A 19,458-nucleotide genomic window follows, 5' to 3' on the forward strand; every position below is an offset into this window, starting at 1 on the left:
GAGTTTTTTTTTGTTTAGGGGTTGATGTTTTCACCCGTAATGTTGCAGGCTGACGGCGACGATGATGTAGAATGCATCCAAGTCTTACAAGGAAAGGATCAACTGCATATGGTGAAGCAAAAGTTGTTGAGATTGATGAAGTAAGGAAAAAAGCTACCCACCACAAGCAGTGATTTCCAGCACCAAAAGAACAGAAATAGAGTACAGGAGCGTACTAAAAGCGCAAATGTGTTTGTCAGTTTCGTCAACGGGAAACACAACACCGTACACACAAGCCAACTCTCGATGCAATACGCGAAACATTTTACACACTTTTCCGTTTAGCACACGTCGGTCCAATTTCCAACCACATCATCCCGATATTTTCTAATTCTTACAGTCTTACACACCAAAAGTGAATGAAAATCCACACGATGAATAGCTATAGTACCAGGCTAAAGTCATTTTAACACTCTACAGCTACTCATGAGTGCTTGTGAGATGCCACCATTTAATGGGCGTTGGTTGGCTAGGCAAATAACGAAAAGCAACATTTCACAAAAAAACACACATCACGCTGTATCGCACCAACTGACTAAACTCTCTTTGCCTGTCTTTATAAGTGACTGGTCACGTCAAAATGAAACCAAGTTGAAAGGTACACGATACGGAGATGAAAAAGGGTACGGGTAAATAGTAGTTCGTCGCTAGTTTTGATGTGCAACCCTTTGCCTATCTGTCAGTGGACGAATGTATGAAGATACTTTTCTACCCCCGGAGCGCTGCAACATTTGAATAGTGCTTAATATTTGCTTATCGCTAGGCGTGCTAGAGTGGGTTAAAAATCTTTCAGCCGTACAGTTGTGTTTGGTATAAAAGAATCACACCACAGACGTTAAGAGAGTGGGCGACTATCCATAATGTACTGCTGGCCTTCGGGGAAAGTCGGGAGCATAAAAGAATTCTCTAGCATCCATTAGAAAGCAAGGGTGTGAAAATTTGCACAGCTGAACGACAGAGCTCTTGAGGCAAAAATGCAGACGAAGAAATTAGAGTAAAAGCGCACTTTGGAATGAGCAAATCACAAAAGCAAAACAACAAAAAAGCTTCTTTTTAAAGCAAAAAAAAAAGAAGAAAATATTAGGTTGATTAATAAGTTGACTAAGACATCAACTGTCACGTTTCATGTGGTATGGTCAATTGTGCTATGATTCATAAAAAATCATTTAAAAGGAGAAACACCGAAGCTTAATTCCGAAGTTAAAGGAAATAAATTCTTCTAATAATTTAAAAGAACAATTATCTCAAAAATTTAATTAAAAACAATTGGAATTCAATCAGAAATTCTGAGTACCGATTTTTTTTAGCAAAAACGGTTTCCAAAATTGAAATTTAAGGTTTTTGATTGGATACTAGTTTACCATTTGGGCTTTAAGTTCTTTATTTTGTTCGAATATTGATAAGATCTCTCAGATGTGAGATATTGGTAAACTTCAAGAAAATGCGAACAAACATTAATTTTTTTCTCACAAATATTACGGTCATTTTCCCTTTAAAGGAAAAGACAAAGGTAAGAATATGAGACAAACATTAACTAAAAAAATAACATATTATAGTTTCAACACAATCGAGTATGTACAAGGAGGAAATGCCTTGTGAAAATTGTACACTTCAGCCTTTTGAGGCTGACAATACGGCAAAATGCCGCAATAATAAAAAAATAAATATAAATTCAACAGAGCAGTACAAAACTTTTTCAAACACCTAACATAATTCGCAAAAAAAAATTGATAATCTTTTCCTTCGCTTGCCTCGCGCTTAGATCGAGGAAAGCCGTGGACATCCTCTACCAAAGGATCGTGAAAGCTTCGCTGTATGCCGTAATACAGCCACATGTACACTTGCACACACAGTAAAAGCAAATAAAAAGAGACTTTTGAATAGTTTGAGTAACAAGTCAGCAACATTTGCTGACTTCTGTGTCTAGGAAAAAAGCAACGATTCAGCAGCAGGCCCGCGTGTGTGTGTGGGAGCCATTTTGAGCCAAAGGAGAAGCCATTTTGAGCGCATATTTCGAATTTCTGCATGCTGAATAATGGATGAACGCGACCGGGCACGGGTCAGTTCACTTAGGCTCACTTGTGTGCACCTCACGGTGCCATTCTGAAGCATAAATCAGACGAATTCAGTCGACCGAAGGGCATATTTAATGGGCACACATGCATACGCTGTATAAGCGTACGTCAGTGTCTGATTTTAAGATGCCGTCATTTCGATAACATCAGCGCAAAGTTATGAATTCTACGAATATGAACGGCCCACAGCAACATTAACATGATGCGAAAAGGGTCTTTTGCTGTTGAACTGCATTTTGCAATTTCTGTAGAGCCGAAAAAAAGGATAAGATTGATCGACGATTTATGTTTTGCTTGAGGGAAAATATAAAATTATGCTTGAAAGTTACATTTATTTACTACTATATTCACAAGAAGCATAACATTTTGTGGGTTTCTTTCATCAGTAAACAAAACAGAAAAAACACATTACGCCGAACAAAGACGATGATAGGTAGCGCACCACATGGTTAGATATTTAATAACTTCTTTTTGCACCATCCCTTGCCTTTGGTTTGTCCTTCGGTAAACCTGGCTCAACTTTTAGTACCCTGTAAACCCTCCCACCTTCCTTTTTTTTGGAACGAATGAGGCCGAGTGTGAGGAAAATTATTTTACAACATGCTGCGGTTTTTAAGCGCCGTGCGCAGCAGTGTAACAGCTGCCGTTTCCCATCGAATATTACACACCTTGGCTGTGTGTCCACCGCAAAAAAGCGATACTTTTCTGGCCGATGATGGCCGGTTTTTAACAACCGATATGACGACTTTTACGATTCCTTATACTATACCGACCGTACGGGCACGTATACGGATATGGTTTTTGGGAAATAATTTTCACCGGATGGTACATTAGTGGTTTGGAGGTGTGCGACTGTGTGTAGAAAAGTTTCGTAACAAACGAACTGGGAGCGGCGGCAGAAGTTGGACACGTCCAACCACGGCTATAGCGAACAAACGCCCGAAAGGTGATGGTCTTTTTTTGTGCAGCAACACAAAAACAGCAAAATACCTTTCGGAAAATATCTTGCCCAGCTTCAGCTTCAGGGATGTGGCAAAACCTTATTTGAACGCGAACGAATGAAAAATCGTCACACCTCAGCAGCGGAAGAAAACAAGGAAAATAGATTTTAAGGTTCTCCCCATTCAAGAGGGGGAGGGAGTTGGGTACCAAAGGGCAGAGAAGGATGGGGGAGGCAAAGTAGACCGTTGACTTCTCGGAATCATAATTTACCACATTACGTTCCCAGTCCCAGGATATGGAACAGTGCGACGGTACGTGACGGGTTTTGTGTACCCAATTTTCTTACCAAATGTCCTTTGGAAATTATTTTAGAGTCACCCATCTTTACGGTATTTTTGCTTTTGCTTTTTAAGTTGGAAAAATGAAAAACCGGTGGGAAAATATGGTCTGCCACCTTAGGGGTTTTTGGTAACTTCTTGGAATTTGAAGAAAAATCGCTCACACACACGTAACGCGATGAAGTTCATAAAAAGACATCCATCATACCCCAATTGGACACGGCATCCCGACCATTGGCTCGGGTTCGCTCAACCCAAAATCGTTTGCGAACCAGCGGAAGGTTCGGTGTATGTGCATGAAAACTGTAATTGAGTTATAACTGCCCGAGATGGATTCCCTCGTTTCCTCCGGTACGCAATTTGGTGCTGGCAAGCTGGTCCACAGATTGCAACAGCTGCCCCGAAGATGGAAAAAGTTAAGAGAGAGAAAAAAAAAAACTGAAATAAGTATTCATTTTAAATATCTGCAGGGCACAATGGTGTTGCTGCGCGATTGGGGTGTTTGGTGAGTGATATTGTTTTTCTTTGAGCCAAAAAACTTCTTCAGCAAAAGGAAATGTGGAAATAAAAATCATAAGAGTTTGGGGCTCACAAATTTGCTGTAGCGTCGTGTTTAGCAAAGGAAAAAAAAAAGAAAGAAAAGAGGCAAATCTCACCTCTCCGAAGGGTGGATGTGATCAACGATACGTAAATCTAATAACCGGAAATAAGGAAAATGCTAAACAACCTTCTCAAAGGACGAGAAAGGAGAAAACTTACAAAGATTGCAAAAGAATAGATATAATAACCCCGCAGCGCAATGGGAAAAAAGAGGACCATGCTTTCAAGCAAACGGAGGTGATAAAATAAAATCTAATAGAAAATAATACATCTCGAGTTAATTTAGTACCCATGGACCACGCATTTTTGCAAGGGACCCAAATGGACCACCATTTGCATAGATATTACTCCCCCAGGGGGATACTTGTTAGCACGTAAATAGGCAATGCCGAAAACAAATAATTCCACACTTGTCAGTGTCTTCGTTGTCCCTTTTTTTGTATGTTTATGTGGGATATAAGCAACAGGATGGTAAAAGGCATCTTGTGAGGGTACCGGGCATGTCTTTTCTCCTATTTTTTTTTTGTTAGAAATGAAATTTTGGAAAATGAATGTACGCACAAAAGGAAAAACATGCCCCAAAATGTGGTGGCTGCTTGCGTAGGAAGGAAAATAGATTATTTTTTGGGATTGTTTTTTTTTTAAACAAACAATTGAAGCAAAGTCAGCAATTGGAACAGAATACTGTTCTGTAGAGCGATGATAAACCAAAGAAGAAAAAAAGAAGCTAACAATAAACATGCGTCCCACAAAAGAAATAAGGACTAGAAGAAAGCACTGAACCTGTGTTAGTTGTATTGCAACATTAGTATGTGTTTTTTTGCTCTCATGCTCCTTTCACTACATAAACCTCTTAAAAAACCTTTTTTTCTTTTCTTCTATGCTATCTTTTTGCTTTCTCCATCAGGCATCACTTTCTCCCAAAAGCAAGGTAACCCGTTACCCGTTCGACCGTCCCTAATTGCATATAAATTGTGCGAAAAGGCAACTAACTGCCAGTGCTGGTGCCGTATCCGGCACAAGTGAAGGAGCGAATGTCACTGAGATGGTGTACGGGATTGATGGTAAACGAAAAAAAACATTTCATTGAAATAATACCGCACCACAAAAGGGGCACCGTACTGTGGAGGGGGTTTAAAGACAAGACGAGACAGGGTGTGCCGAACGAGAAACAAATTTGAATTGCAAAGATGGATGTCAATGGTCACTTCCATCCCGAGGGAAATATTATGAGCCGGGAGTGAGGAAATAGGGATAGAGCAATTCATCCCTGCCCACGGTGTTTCTAGGATTTTCACCCTCGTCATCATTACACGCGTTTGATGAGCTGGAGCTGAACAAAATTGCAGAAGAGAAGCAGGAATTTGAATATGATTAAAGCAAATTTTCAACCGCTTTGCAAATGATTCGTTTCAAGGAGTAAATTGTTCTTCGGAATTTATGTGAAAGGATTGCTGAAAAATGGATAGACGAAACTGAAAGGGATACCAAACTCGAACAAAAAAATCGACAACAGATCTTTCTTTAATGTGGTTGTCGGCACTTTTCATTATGTGGTTGCTGCTTTCTTCAAAACCCCATTTTTCCGTCTTCCGTGCTGTATTGTACGATGGAGAAGGGACCAAACGAAGGAAGAAAAAAAAAACAACAAAAGTAAATAGAAATGAAACACCCGGAAAGATCAAGGTTTGATAGAGTCGGGAAAGTAATTTAGAATCCCTAGTTTTTGAATTCTTTTTTTTTGTCCTGTGAGGTCCCATTGCCCATTAAATCTTAGTGGACCACTTCAAATGATTGCTGGCAATCTTCGTCGTTTTTTCGCCTGAATTCCGTGAGAAGGAGCTTTCTTTTTTTTAATCCCACAATGTTAAGGAACTGGATAATTGGGCGCATGGAATGGTCGAGAAAATGCTACAAAAAATACCTCATATTTATGAACTAAGAATAAAAATGGATAATATTTAAATTACATATTATAAGCTTGACTATGTCGTTTTATACGAATTAAAAAATAAACCAAATTTGTTTCTCATGTGAAGATAAAGGGTCCAATATTGGAAGTCATTTCAGTTTTGATAAAATGAATTTGACATTTTTTTGGGAAAATACTTCTGTCAATGTTTATAAAATAATTTAACTACAACATTCTCCTCCACTGTCCCATTAGTACACCGGCGGAATTGATTTATGATATCCTTCGCTTAAAGCAGCAAACCGTACTGCCTCAGCGACTAATCGACGATTGTGGCCACGCGTTGGTGTAACCGCACAGGTACGAACAATCAGCATAACACAGGCACAGCGACATACCGGGAAACCGTAACCACCAACACCAGCAGCGGCGAAACATGTCATTAGCAGTTAATTACAATAGTTCGGACACATGCACGAAACCGCAATACGACGATGCGGGCTGGCAAAAGATTGGCCAGTCGTGATGGCCGGGCGTGTAGTAGAGCAGAGTAAGACAAGTTTTGCGGTTTGTTATGCCCCGAAAACCAAAGCAACCTCAAGACGTTTCCGGCCGACGTGCCCGATCCTTGGTCATTACTAGGCGCTCATTTCTATGCGCGTTTGAAACGTGCTTCGGGATCAGTTTTCCGGGATTGTGAAGCTTCCGCACTGCATTGCAGAAATGGCCAATGCTCAGTTCTTAACGTTGGTCAGATATTGGAGATTGTAGGCCTGAAGGTGCACACAAACATACATACACACAAGGATACTACATTTCCCGACGCCTGTCACAATCCGGTGTACAAATTGATAAATTACCTCACCGCAAACGATCGACCGTAGTGTACCACGGGACCCCTTTCGTCTCTCGTGTACGCACGGCCATTTTTCGCTGCAAAACGAAAATGGTAGAAGCTGTCGTCTTTCTCTGGACGAGTTCTTGGAAGCTCACTTTCTCATACACCCACTTACAAAGAACCCGCTTACAGATACCGTTTGGTACGTAAGAGTTTGACAACAATTGCGCCACCCAGAAGAAATGGCCTCTCTTTCTCACCCTGATCCATGCCTTCTCTCGTCAGCAAACAAACCCTCCGTGTGTGCAGTGTGCGAATGCTAAGCATAGGTGCCAACAAGCGGACAACGAGGTAAATCTGCCACACATAAAACATCGCAAGCTCTCGTAAAGCAGCAGCAGCAGCTGGCAACACTGCAGCACCGTAGCATTGTCCGTACCGTCTTCTCGGCACGATGTTAGCGTCGACTGCTGGCTATATGGGTTACAATTTCACGTGGAGCAACCTTCCCGCCATAGGACGGAGCCGCTGTGTGTTACGTTGCGGAGACGGCGTAAGAGATTAAGACCATAAATTATACTCACTATCAAGCCACTTGGAGTCGTATTTCAGGGTACGCTTGAAGTTAAACACCTTCTTGCCAGTTGTCATGTTGTACAGATCGGTGCGGAATATCACCGTGTCGGCCTTGGTAAATTCGGCGTTCGTTCCGGAGTACTGAAACGAGAAGTGTGAAACAGATGAAGTGTGTAAGGTTTTGAGGTGAGCGCACAGGATACAGGGTACACGCAACAGTGTTAGCGAAGTCAGTAATAAAATTAGTTCCCAAACGAATAAATCAATTCGGGCCAGAAGATACCCATGACGGGTCGACAACAGGGTCCGCGGCTGGAGGAGATGATACCTTAAATTGATGTGCGGGAAAAGACAGTTCACACTGTTGTATGGGGTTGATGTCTTGAAGCGTGGATTCTGCCAGCCAAACGCGTCTTTACGATAACGAAAAACTGTCACTAAAAAGAAGAATGACGTAAGCAGCATCCTTCCAATGCTCACCTATTACCAGGCTATTGTTAACGCAACTACAAGTAAAGGTACTGCATGGGTATGCACGTATGTGATCCAATATTTCAGCTTATCTCACGCTTGCCAGAATACGAAGAGAAAGAGAGAGAAAAATCAAAAAGAAAAGCACCAAGAATTTGTGGCAAGTTGCGCTCCTTCATAGAAACTGTGTCACGATGTTCAGATGTTTGTTCCAATAGCCCAATAGGGTAGTGGATACGATTCCGCATCAATAAAAGCCGCGCGCCAACCAAGTGCGAAGAGATTTCCGAATAAGAAAATGCATAAATTGTCCTCAACCAGTCACCAAACAAAAACTCTCCACCGTGCTGGTAGACAAAAGCGATGATAGTAGTGTATGCCAGCGATGGTGTAGAAGTCTTCGCTTTCGAATGTTGAAGTGATAAAAGCTTCCTGTCACAACGTGGACTAGAGAGAGAGCGTGCGGAATGGAACAAACCTGGCACCGGCATTGTGCTGTGCTTTGTGATAAGTGTGCACAGCGCAGAGTGTGCTTTTTCCCCGATTTGGTGCCATTTCGAACGTGGAATCGAACGGGAATAAATAAGATTCTCTCTATCTCGCGTGCGGCGTCAATGAAAATAGAATGGAACGAAGGGGTGACGTACGTAAGGTGATTGCGTTCATAGACGACAAGCATATTTTCACTCGATAAACAATTTTTCTTGTCTGCGTTGCTTGTTGTTCAGCATATATCAGCATAAGTAATCCAATGTTGAAATTCCATGAAATACCTAGAATGGCACAACTTGCTGGAACAGTAAAATAAATCGATGATCCTGGATGAATCACTGATAGGATGATTTAAAAACAAACATTTCTTAAACGAGAAACAACAGAAAACAAAAAACTTAAACAATGTATAATACTTACCAATGCTGGCAAATCACCAGGATTTCCTTGTTCCACGTAAATGGCTGTTGAGTTGTCGTACGGATCGTAGGGACATTTTGCTATACCCAGCCCAATCCCGGGCACATACTCCGACCGTGGCAGATGCGTTAAATTTGACTGGAAAAAAGGAAATAACAACAACGGTAAAAATATGTTTCCAAATGCACCGTTTAAAGAGAAAAATATAAAAATAAATCAACTTCAGTTAGAACGAAAAAAACGACACACCCTTGCTATTTTACGCCTAAATGAAGAAAGCTTCAATAAACTGATCGGTTTGGATCATTTTTTTTTATTCATTAACTCCATTCCCCAACGGACTAAACAGTGACTAAAAATATGGTAGTGACCGGATGATTAAGGGAAAGCAAGAACAAACGAAACCAAATCAAAAAGTGGACACGGTTGAATTCTGGCTAAACCGTGGAAATGGCGAATGAAACAAAAACCTTACCATCCCCATACGCTTTCCTGCGATAAAGCAAAAAACCAGCTCGTTCAGTTTTGTCGGTTTATAAATTTTTCAACACAACCTAGCGAGTGATCAATTTTACGCACAGCACTCCAAAGAAGAAAACAAACAAAATTCCATACAACCGATGAAAGGATTAGAGCAGAAAGGAGAAGGAAAAAAGCATGAAAAAGAAAAATCGCGTTTGTCGTCATTGTTGTCAATAGTGGATTGCTATTTTTTAACTGTCTTTTTTCCACCCTCTTTGGGTTGGTGCTTTCTTCCACCCCCGATGGAAAATACAAAGCGAAACACAAAAAAATCAAATGCCAAAATTGCTCCATCCGCACTCATTACACACTGCAGCTACCCCCGGTGTTGGACTAGAAATTCCATTTTTCAATCGAATATGTATTGATTACACAGTCCAAGCGCACAGTAGATAGATGGTTTAACGAAAAAAACTGTCATTCGATGATAGAACAAACCAGTAGGAAAGACAAAAACAAATGAAACTCTTGATCAAACTCGATCTCCCGGCGTATAACAAACAAAAACGAAAAAAAGACCAGCATATTTATTAAATGGAAAGGAAAAGCTAGCACGTACAACGTGAATAAAGCACAAAAGCGTAGAAAAGTTGATCAATAGGCTGAGTACATTTGCGATGAATGGCTAAAAATGACAACCGGATAAATGAATGAAAACAAACCATCGAATATTGGGAGGCTTGAAAGTGAGCAAGTGAGCCTATTGTGCGCCCAGCGTTGGGTTGGTCACGGTGCACCAGCATAGCAACACTGGTCACTGTCTCTTCCCTGCGTTTGTCAAGACCCCTACACGTGTGGTGCCGAAATGTGTGTTGTCATTTTTCGTAGCAACTTTTGAACAGCGAAAAAAGAAGCACACGTTGAACTGGAAGAGGACGAAAAACGGGAAGCTTCCATACCTTTGTCCACCCGTATACCGATCAGTGGAAAATCGGAAAATAGGAAACACACTATTGAAAAAGTGTCTAGAACGAAAAAGCTCAAAACAAGGCAATCCAACATTTTGGGGGAAGGATTTTTTTTTTCATCGGCGACATAAATATTAGATGGAATTTCAAACAAAGCTCGCGGGAAACTTTAGCTCGGTAAATAAACACGCTGAAATAAAAGCGCCTTCATCATCCGCTGGAATTTGGGTGTTCATTTGCGTTTGCGTGCAGAGGAAAAAAAGAGGCAAAAACCCAAACCCGGGGGTTGACATTTTACGGAACCATTTTTCAATTGCATCGGATTGCAGCGCATTTTGGTTCGTATGCAGTATAGCTAGTTTTGTTTTCTGGTCGATGATGAATGGTACCCCAACTGGAAACAATAACGCATAAATGGTGTTAAAATGTTATCATTTTGCAGTGATGTGCAAACAACAAAAAAATGTTACCAATCATGGAGCTATGATTATAGTTTGTTTTCCAAATGTTTTGATTTGCACGTGCGTGTGGTTGCGTCAATGGAGGACACATTCACCCTGAGTTGAGATTGGCTATTTTCGTCACATTATGTTTGGTGGCAAAGCTGACTATCATCATACAAATCGGGGTAGCAAATGCACACATTGCTAAAGAGCTGTCATACTGAATGATGCGAGCAGGAGAAGCACGCGTTAGTTTATTTACACGCGCGTATGAATAATATTGAGCGAATAAAAATTTCATTCGTTTCGTAAAGGTGAAAATCTGTCTAGGATGGAGGTTGAGTGGTTTTGGAGGTTTTGTGGCTAATTCTATTTTGAATAGGTAACAAATAGAACGCGCAAAAATATTGTTCATGATTGGCTTAAAGTTGTGGGTAGTAGTAGTTTATTTTGGACATTAAATTTTAAAAAATATTATTTTAATAAATTTTGAGGTTGAGGATTGAGGTTAAGTTTTGTTATTGATCTATGCATTTACATTAACAAGACGAGGAAAATTCACACAAAAAAATATTAAAAAATGCGGGCTTAAATAAATAACCTAAACTTACACAATATCTAATATTCAATAAGCTAGTTCAATAAGACAAAATTATTAACATTATAAATACAGCTAAACGAAAACAATTATAAATATTAGAGTTATTTGTAGTAGTTTCAGTTTTTTTCAATAAATTTTTGAATTTTAACAGTAGGTTTGTAATAATAGATTTGAACAAAAAAGGAACATGTTTGCTGAATTTTATTATCTGCATTTTTTGCAATTTCTTAAAAAAGTGAGAGATTTATTGTTAATTATTAGTTTTTATTTTATTTATTTATTTTATTTGACTTTCAATTAATTTATTCATTGTTACTAGAGAATTGTATTATTTTTTTTGTGAAGTTTTATTTTATAAAACTGTTTAATATTGAAGGGATTTTACCAGTTTGATGTTTAATATTCTTATTATTTCTACAACCATTAGGATCTGCCTTTCCTAATAGTTGAAAAACTAACTCTAGTTCAGCAGCAAGCTTTCAAAAGCGATTTGAACTTAATATTCAAGCACATGCTCTTAAAGTTTGTTGGGAAAAAACACGGTAGATATGAAATGTCTAGAGTTACTACTATTCAAACTGAACATGAAACACACTCTAAAGAAATAGCAATAAACCTATCCAGCCCGGTATTAGTGCAATTCCTTTTTTCTGCGCGCTTTTGTCCCGTGTACAATCGAAACTTTCACGACCTGAAGTGGAGACAGTCGGCAGGCAGATCGTATGGAACACGGTAGTGATAAATTAAAACCAACAAAAAAATTGCATCGCGTATGAATCACGTCGAGCCATGCAGACTGCGAACTGTCAGGTTTCCCATTGTTGGCCTGATATTGACTACAGTTTTTTTCCTTCTTTCGTCTATCACGAACAAGACAACACTAGCTGACAGGCGGGAGAACTGGTCGAATGGGAACAGATTGCATCAAGATTTATACGCAATCTTGTTGTCAAACAGATAACATACAGCTTATGGATTATTGGGTGCTTTAAAGATGACGAAAGTGGTGCTATGTGAAAAAAAATCTTACGCTTAAAACTATAAATCACGATGAATGACACGATCGTTATTATTACATTTTTACGCGGAGAGTTACAGTCTGCTAGAAAAGATGATGACATGACGAGCTTTCCAAGGGATTGGAAGAACCAATCAATCAAAGTTGATTGTACGATAAATAATGTTATGGAACAATATTTTGCCAGCGCCAAAGCTTTATCGTCTGTTTGAAGAAAACAAAAGAGTGTCTTGTTCATTTCTGACTCTTTGAAACTCATTAATTATTTAACATAAAAATTTCAGTAAATAATTTAACCGTATCAATAGCAAAATAAGGATTCGTTATTCAATATTTCAAGTTTTTATGTGGACTCCCATACTACCAAATGAAGGTAAAACAAATTAAAACAAAAGATTAGCAGCACATTTAACCAAACGTGTGCATTTAATGGTCCTTTATCGTGTTAACAAAACGAGACCCGGCATGGTAATTAAAGCCACATCTTCAACAATGTGGCAAGAACGATCGATTAATTACGTTCGCTTCATTACATTTGCGCCAAACGTTTACGATGTGATTCAATCCTTTCACGCGCGCTTGAAAAGTTTCACTTGTACGAATAAGGACACTTTTGTAAAACTCATCCACTTCAAACGTCTCCCGCTCTCTTTCTCTCTAACACACACACACAAACACACAAATTGTAAAATAAAATAAAGTAAAAAAAACCCTCCAGCATTCTGCTTAAAGCAAAAGTCTCGGCGGAAACAATTGTATACAGGGCCCCTTCCCCTATTTGCACCATTGGATCGGGGATCGTCATCAAGTGCGCACAAAGTTTTCCACTTGATTGAGTTTTCGTAAGTACGGTACGATGCACCATGGAAGCCTTATTATTCGACAACTGTACGAGAGTTTGAAGATTGCCCTACACCACACTCCAGCGCTCTGCTCGATAAGACTTCCTGTGTTTTTCGCCTAATATTTATCGCGACTGTTTGCGGTTAAGAAGAAAAATGCCTTCGATGTGTGAGAAGAAGCAAACAAGCACCACCGAGCTGAGGAATGAGGAAATGGAAATGCGTCCTCGTTTTGCAAAATCTATTACGAATGCAATCGACTGTAAGAATGCGATAATGTTGTTGTAAGCAAAGGTGCCAAAAATCGATGCAGTGAGGCGTGTGAGAGTGGGGCATATGAAGGCAATGAGTTTTCACCGTGGAAAAGCGTGTAAAATCGATTTGCTTGAGTGGGAAGGATAGCAGCATGGGTGAGATTAAAATTGGCCCATTTTAAAAGCAACTCGAGAAAGTTTAAAGTTAAAATTGCTTATTTTATTTCGTAATATTATTTTCCTTCTGAATTAATGCTTAAAAAATGCTTTTTTTATTTTGGGAAAACTGACTAGTTTTCACTCATAAATCAAATTTTTCAATTGAAATATTCGTCAATTCGTCGTTCAACAGCTATTAGTTTATAGTATTTTCTATTACAATATTGTCAAATATTCTCAAAGAAGAAGGGTTTGTTTTGCCGTTAGTTTTTTTTCAAAATAAAATTTAGTAATGGCAAACTTTATCTAATTTAGAAACTTGTTTTTCTATTTAAAAAAAAATAAAAACTTCCTCGCACTTCTGAATGTAAATCTTCCCTTAAACCATCCGTTGTTTGGAATTATTTTTTTTATTCATTCCTTAATTAGATTTGTCCCTTTTACGACTTGCGAAGACCATCGTCGGTATACTATCAACGGTAGACAAACTCTACGACATCATTAACTGGTCTTAAAACACCGGAAACCACGCTTTTGCATGTATCAACAGCCTAATATTCCACACCTTCTTAGACGCTGAAAGGAAAACAAATGTGTTGTTATTCTTCGCCTAAGACGATTAGCTCTCATGGCTGAAGGAATAAAAGTGTACAAATATATCCTTCCCGCCCTTTTTGGGAAATGCATACTTTCCCCCCTTCTGTGCCGGAGGAACTGCACGGAAATTACATTTGGCACAAAAGTTTTTGGTCTAGCCGTTTACGACTTTTAAATAATCCCACTACCACACTTGAGTACCGTATCCGTCGTTTCATCGTCGAATGGTGGCGATTGACACCATTTTCACAAGCATGAAAAATCATTTGCTAGCGAGACGGAAAATGAAGATGATATTCACGGACCCTGGCAGGTTGACAAAGACGTCGTCGGGCCCTCGGGGCAGGTTTAATGAGCCTATAATCTTTGATGGATGTTGACACTTCGAGGCGTTAACGGTTTATAGTGGTGTCTTTGCTTTCGTTTCGGTTTTCTCCTTCCATTAAAATATTCTTCACGAAGCACAAACATACACTTCACAATCTTCTTGCTCCATCGGACTGGAAGGCTCACAAAGCAACGATCCTTTGATGAGTTAAATTTTGTAATTTAATTTAATGTAAACGACATTTAGGAAACGGCACTGGTGAACGTAAAACCCTGGCACGTAACTAAAAACCTTTCCTTTTCCGCTGGTTCCGCTGTTACACGTTACGGACGGTTTTCATTAAGGAAAATGCCACGTGCCGTAAGCATCCTCGTTGGTAAGCAAGCCATTTTCAGCATTTCGATTCAACCTGCTGGTCGGTAATTGTTTGTGATACCTTCTTGGGGGGTAAGATTTACCTCCGAGGTGTCACACTTCTTCCTGAAGCTTTGAAGATGTTACTTTTTGGGGAGGAAAAAGATGACCCCTTCTTTCTTTCGAGGGCGGGAGGGGGTTATTGTCATGCTACTATTCTGATCCATTATTAAATAATAATCTCGGCAAACACATTCTATTCCCCAGCTTCGGTTCATTTATCGATTTTAAAGCTCAAACCTATAATGCCATACGGTACTTCACCGTACCACACCCGAAGAAGGAACAAAAAAGCAGCAAAAAGGGATGGATTTTAAAGTTTTAATGCTTTGCTATAATAATGACAACACAACATAGCCGCTAACCATCTCGGTGGTTGTAGAACCAAGTCATAATTCGTGTACTACGAATAAGGAAGCACTTTCGGCTGCACGCAGGTGGCATCCTTTGGCTGTATCTGCCAATTTGCAAACAACATCATGGGGGACATTTTAATAGGAATTGCTCGTTTCTTTTTTTTAGCTTACGGTTTGTTTTTTCTTTTTAATCCCCAAGCACCAAGCAGCTAAATAAATCCGACGACAGGCGAAAGGTACGGCAAACCGTAGCAAAAGGCCACTTCTGCGAAACAATAACATTATGATACGGAACAAATGAGGTCCGTTCATTGCGAGGTGTCAATGTTGGAAGCATGGAAGCATAATGCCGGTCAAAATGGTGCGACCAGGCGCAAACGGCGTTAATTTTTATTGCAACGGATTATGCCTTAAGAGGATATTATGTTGGTTTAACAGGACAGCAGCCTGCGCTGCTGCTCTACAACAGGCCACAAATGGCAATGACCATGAGCAGCTCATCCTGCTGCTTTTGTTGCAGAATGTCTCACACCCTCTTAACGTCCTCTCTCATTCTATAATTCCCGCAGGTGGTGCGCGGTTTTAACTACCTCCCATTAAAACCTTCCGCCATCACCAAATTGCATTGCTCTTCTTCCGATGCTGGCGCGTTTTAAAGGGTACACACATCAACACCACACCTACATATAATACAAACTGACTGTGTTAAAAAGGCCTCATTCGCTGGTGAGTTTCTCAAAGTAAAGCGAGAAAAAAAGCTCTTCCAACCTTTTTTATACATATTTGGCTTCTGTCTTTGGTGCACTAAGGTACGCGCGGTGTACAAATGAATGGCTTGATTTTTGACTTACCCACTCGAGGCTCGAGGGAGGTGCAAAGTATAACACATACCGGCGGTTTGGTATGAGAGCAAATGGATGATGGGTTAAGGTTAGATAAGAGGGACAACACTGTACTGTTCATACAAAGCGATTTTCTTTTGTTCGCTAATGAACGAATTGCGCCCGTCCTTTCATGACCCTTTCTAAATGGTAATTGTGACTTTTGCTTTAGACGATTATAGTTAGCGATACGCATGCATTTCCCAATGGAAGAAAATGTGCCTCCTAAAAGGTTTTCCCTAAGCACTGCTTCATTAAACGATGTTAACTTTACAGCTTTATAACAACGGCGTTTTTCGCACAAAATTTCGTTTGTGTTTGGGTTGATTATAAAAAGATTAAAACATAATAATTTTTTTTTGCAACGATACTATTTTAAAATATCTATCTGAAACAAATTATAATAAAAACTACCCAACTCTTTCAAAATAAAATAAAAATATATAAAAATATAGAAATAACTTCAAAAAAAAAATTTAACACAACTCAAAGATAAATTATAAAAAACATATTATTAAAATTATTGGTGTGCAAAACATTGTTAGGACAATATCAAAACATGTTTTAATAATTATTATTTCAATACAATTATATACTTACATAAATCACCAGATCCTTCGGGTTGTGTGCATTCGTGCCACAGATGTACAACCGGTTACCACTGTCCATGGGTTGAATCACACGGATATGGTTCTTGCAATCAAACATCTGAAAAATAAAAAAACATTAAAAAAACAACCATTAGCATACCAATTTTAGTAAACTCGTGATAAAGTAAACGCACACACGGGACGAGCATCAAACATTTGAAACGAAATTGAAAATGATAGCTGTGTGCCGCGTAGACGGACGATGGAAGTTTCCCGTCGAAATGGTAGCAGTAATATCAAAAATATTTGTTAAGGTAAAGAGATCCAAGGAAAGCTGGTTGGTAAGGGTACGGTATATACTTAATACCTTCAAATTGATTTTTTTTATCCCTCTCCCATTTGCTCTCGCTTTCTCTTTCTCCCTCTCTCTCTCTCTAAATTCAATCCCATAACTGTGCGCTTCGGTTGCAACTTTGTCGTCTGGCATCGGTTGCATTGACTGCAACTGCGACAGACATCGCGTTTTTACACCCGGCCCATCATATCATTGATGGAAAATGGGCACATCGTTTTTCCACTCGCTGCTTCATATGTTGCTGCACAAAACAGCAGAATGAAACATTTTCCCCATCCGTAGAGAAAGTTTCCAACAATAAACAACACGGTAAGCGCAATGGTAGTACAAAGGCCGGGCCTTGGTGGCTAGGACGCTATTCGGTTACATTCCTGGTAATAGTAACATTTGTTCTCTCTTTCTCTTCAACGCGGAGTTCGGGTAGTACGCGAGCTTTAACTTTGGGCCAGTAGCCTCTACCCCGCATCGGTGGTGGATGTGTGTCGGAGCGCGCCATATGTTTCTCCCATGGGAAAAGTACGATAAATATAAATTATACTTTCTCTAATAACTTCAATAAATTCCATCCCTATTGTTTCTACCGTGCGAGTCAGAAGCAAAAAAAAAAAACGCTGCCAAGAGAAGAGAACAGCTCCACACATAAACTACTACCAGCGGACCTTCTTTGTTGCATTTGTTCCTTCACCCTCTTACCCATGTCACCATCGATAGCGTGGATGGGAAATCATGCGGTTCGCATTTATTTGAACCCACCTGGCCGGAGGGAATGCAATGCCAAACCACGGCATCCTGTGCACGGTAAAATCACTCCAGCCGGTGACACTTCTCGTCCGGTCGCTTGCGTGTGCGGACGATGGAGCACCAGGCGCCTCCACCGTGAATCCCATGCCGGCTCACCATTCGGCAGGTGGCAGAAGGTACGATTTACATTGCTCGTGCCAGAGAATGCGGAAGAGAATTATGAATATTGACGTTGGAATTTATGGCACCTCGCATGAAGGAGAAGTTTCCAGCCATGGATCGCAATGGCGGCAATGTCTCAGAAGCCGGTTAGAGGTGCGTCCTTTGGGACCTCGGGCACAGTGGATTCGCTTCCTTCTGAGAGACCGTGTCGGTGTCGCAAAGATCCATCAGCGGCGCATAGAGGGCATAGAAAGGATATGCCGGAACATCTCATACACATACACACACGCGCGCGAAATGTCACATATGCAATGCTCACAGACCACGCAAGAAGCGCTCGCACTGTGCCATAAATTCTACCCAACTGCAACGGGGCAAGTGTTTCGGCGGTGGCACACACTCGCACAAGAAGATTGTGCGATAATTTATTGTAATAACTTTAACAATTAATAACTTGATATGTGCAATTTACCTAATAGAAAATGGCCGCGTACGGCATATACCTTGAATGCGCAGCATAAGGAAAACGTGCACTTCACATCTCACTGGATGCTGTGGAGGTTTGGTGAGTAAACTTTCCAACAAATAATTCCCCTCAAGGGAAGCGTTCTTAAGCAGATAACTTTAATTGAGTGTGTGTGTATTCAAGCATATAAGTACACACTCGGCCACCGTTACTGCAGAATTTGCTTTTGGGAAAGTGGTAATAACATAAGTCGACTTGCACTTAAATTTCATTCGGAAAAAACTACAATAAAGGCTTATAACTTAGGCTTATAACGTAGAATTTGTTGTTTCTTCAACGTTCTGCATGATACAAGCTCAACCTAGGGAAACTTTAATACAAAACTTCAATAAATGAACAAATTCATAATATAATTGTGATAATATAATATCATTTTTGGAGTAGGAATATAACAAGCTTAATTAATGATAAACTGATAATACACGCGAAAAAGACACATTTAATCACATTGAGCGCTAGAGTGAATTTTTCTTCTCGCAAGGAATGATTAGTTGGTTTAGATAAATACCATTAACTATCCTCTTGGGACTCTCGACATGACTCACACTACTTTCTCTTCCTTCTTTTGTACACTTACTTCACCTTTTTCCCTTCAAACTAGGGAAAAACTGAAGGAAGCACATCATTGTTTCGTTGTTCGCTCCTCTTGACCCTTGCCATACAATCACAACCCCATAAATGTGTGCCCTTTTAATCATACGGATCCGGAGGGTGAGTAGATTCAATAAAAATCACAGTAAATCTATTAGTCAAACAAAACGCACCAAAGCAAAGGGAAAGCAGTGGTATAAGGATCAATTTACAAAACGTCCATCTTCCACCCGGGGGGGTTGGCGCATGGAATCGAAACAGAGACGAATCTTTCCCGAGGGAAGTAAAAGACGCGTTGTTGCCTTTTGTCGCATGTCCATAATTCTTTTAACGTCCATTTTCTCCGCCTACAAATGTTTCCTTTGATTTCCGCCATTTTCAGTACCAAACGGTGGCACGAATTGTGCATGTCGCCAACGAGCCAGCCAGCCAGCCGGCCAGTCAGTGGGCAAGAGATCCATTAAACC

The 19,458-nt window shown here is 40.0% G+C and overlaps 1 protein-coding gene across 5 annotated transcripts in view; it reads right to left on the reverse strand.

Annotated features, from left to right (window-relative positions):
* The window catches only part of LOC125767626 (semaphorin-2A-like), a 423,238-nt gene that overhangs the window by 29,692 nt on the left and 374,088 nt on the right, over window positions 1-19,458 (reverse strand). For all 5 annotated transcript variants that reach the window (XM_049434409.1, XM_049434407.1, XM_049434408.1 and 2 more), the window contains exons 6-8: window positions 16,627-16,734; window positions 8,704-8,841; window positions 7,329-7,461 (exon numbers count right to left, since the gene is read on the reverse strand). In XM_049434409.1, coding sequence (XP_049290366.1) covers window positions 7,329-7,461; window positions 8,704-8,841; window positions 16,627-16,734 — 379 coding nt within the window. The remainder of the gene's footprint in view (window positions 1-7,328; window positions 7,462-8,703; window positions 8,842-16,626; window positions 16,735-19,458) is intronic.

Source organism: Anopheles funestus, chromosome 3RL (assembly GCF_943734845.2).
Source record: "Anopheles funestus chromosome 3RL, idAnoFuneDA-416_04, whole genome shotgun sequence".
In the NCBI taxonomy this organism is placed as follows: domain Eukaryota; kingdom Metazoa; phylum Arthropoda; class Insecta; order Diptera; family Culicidae; genus Anopheles; species Anopheles funestus.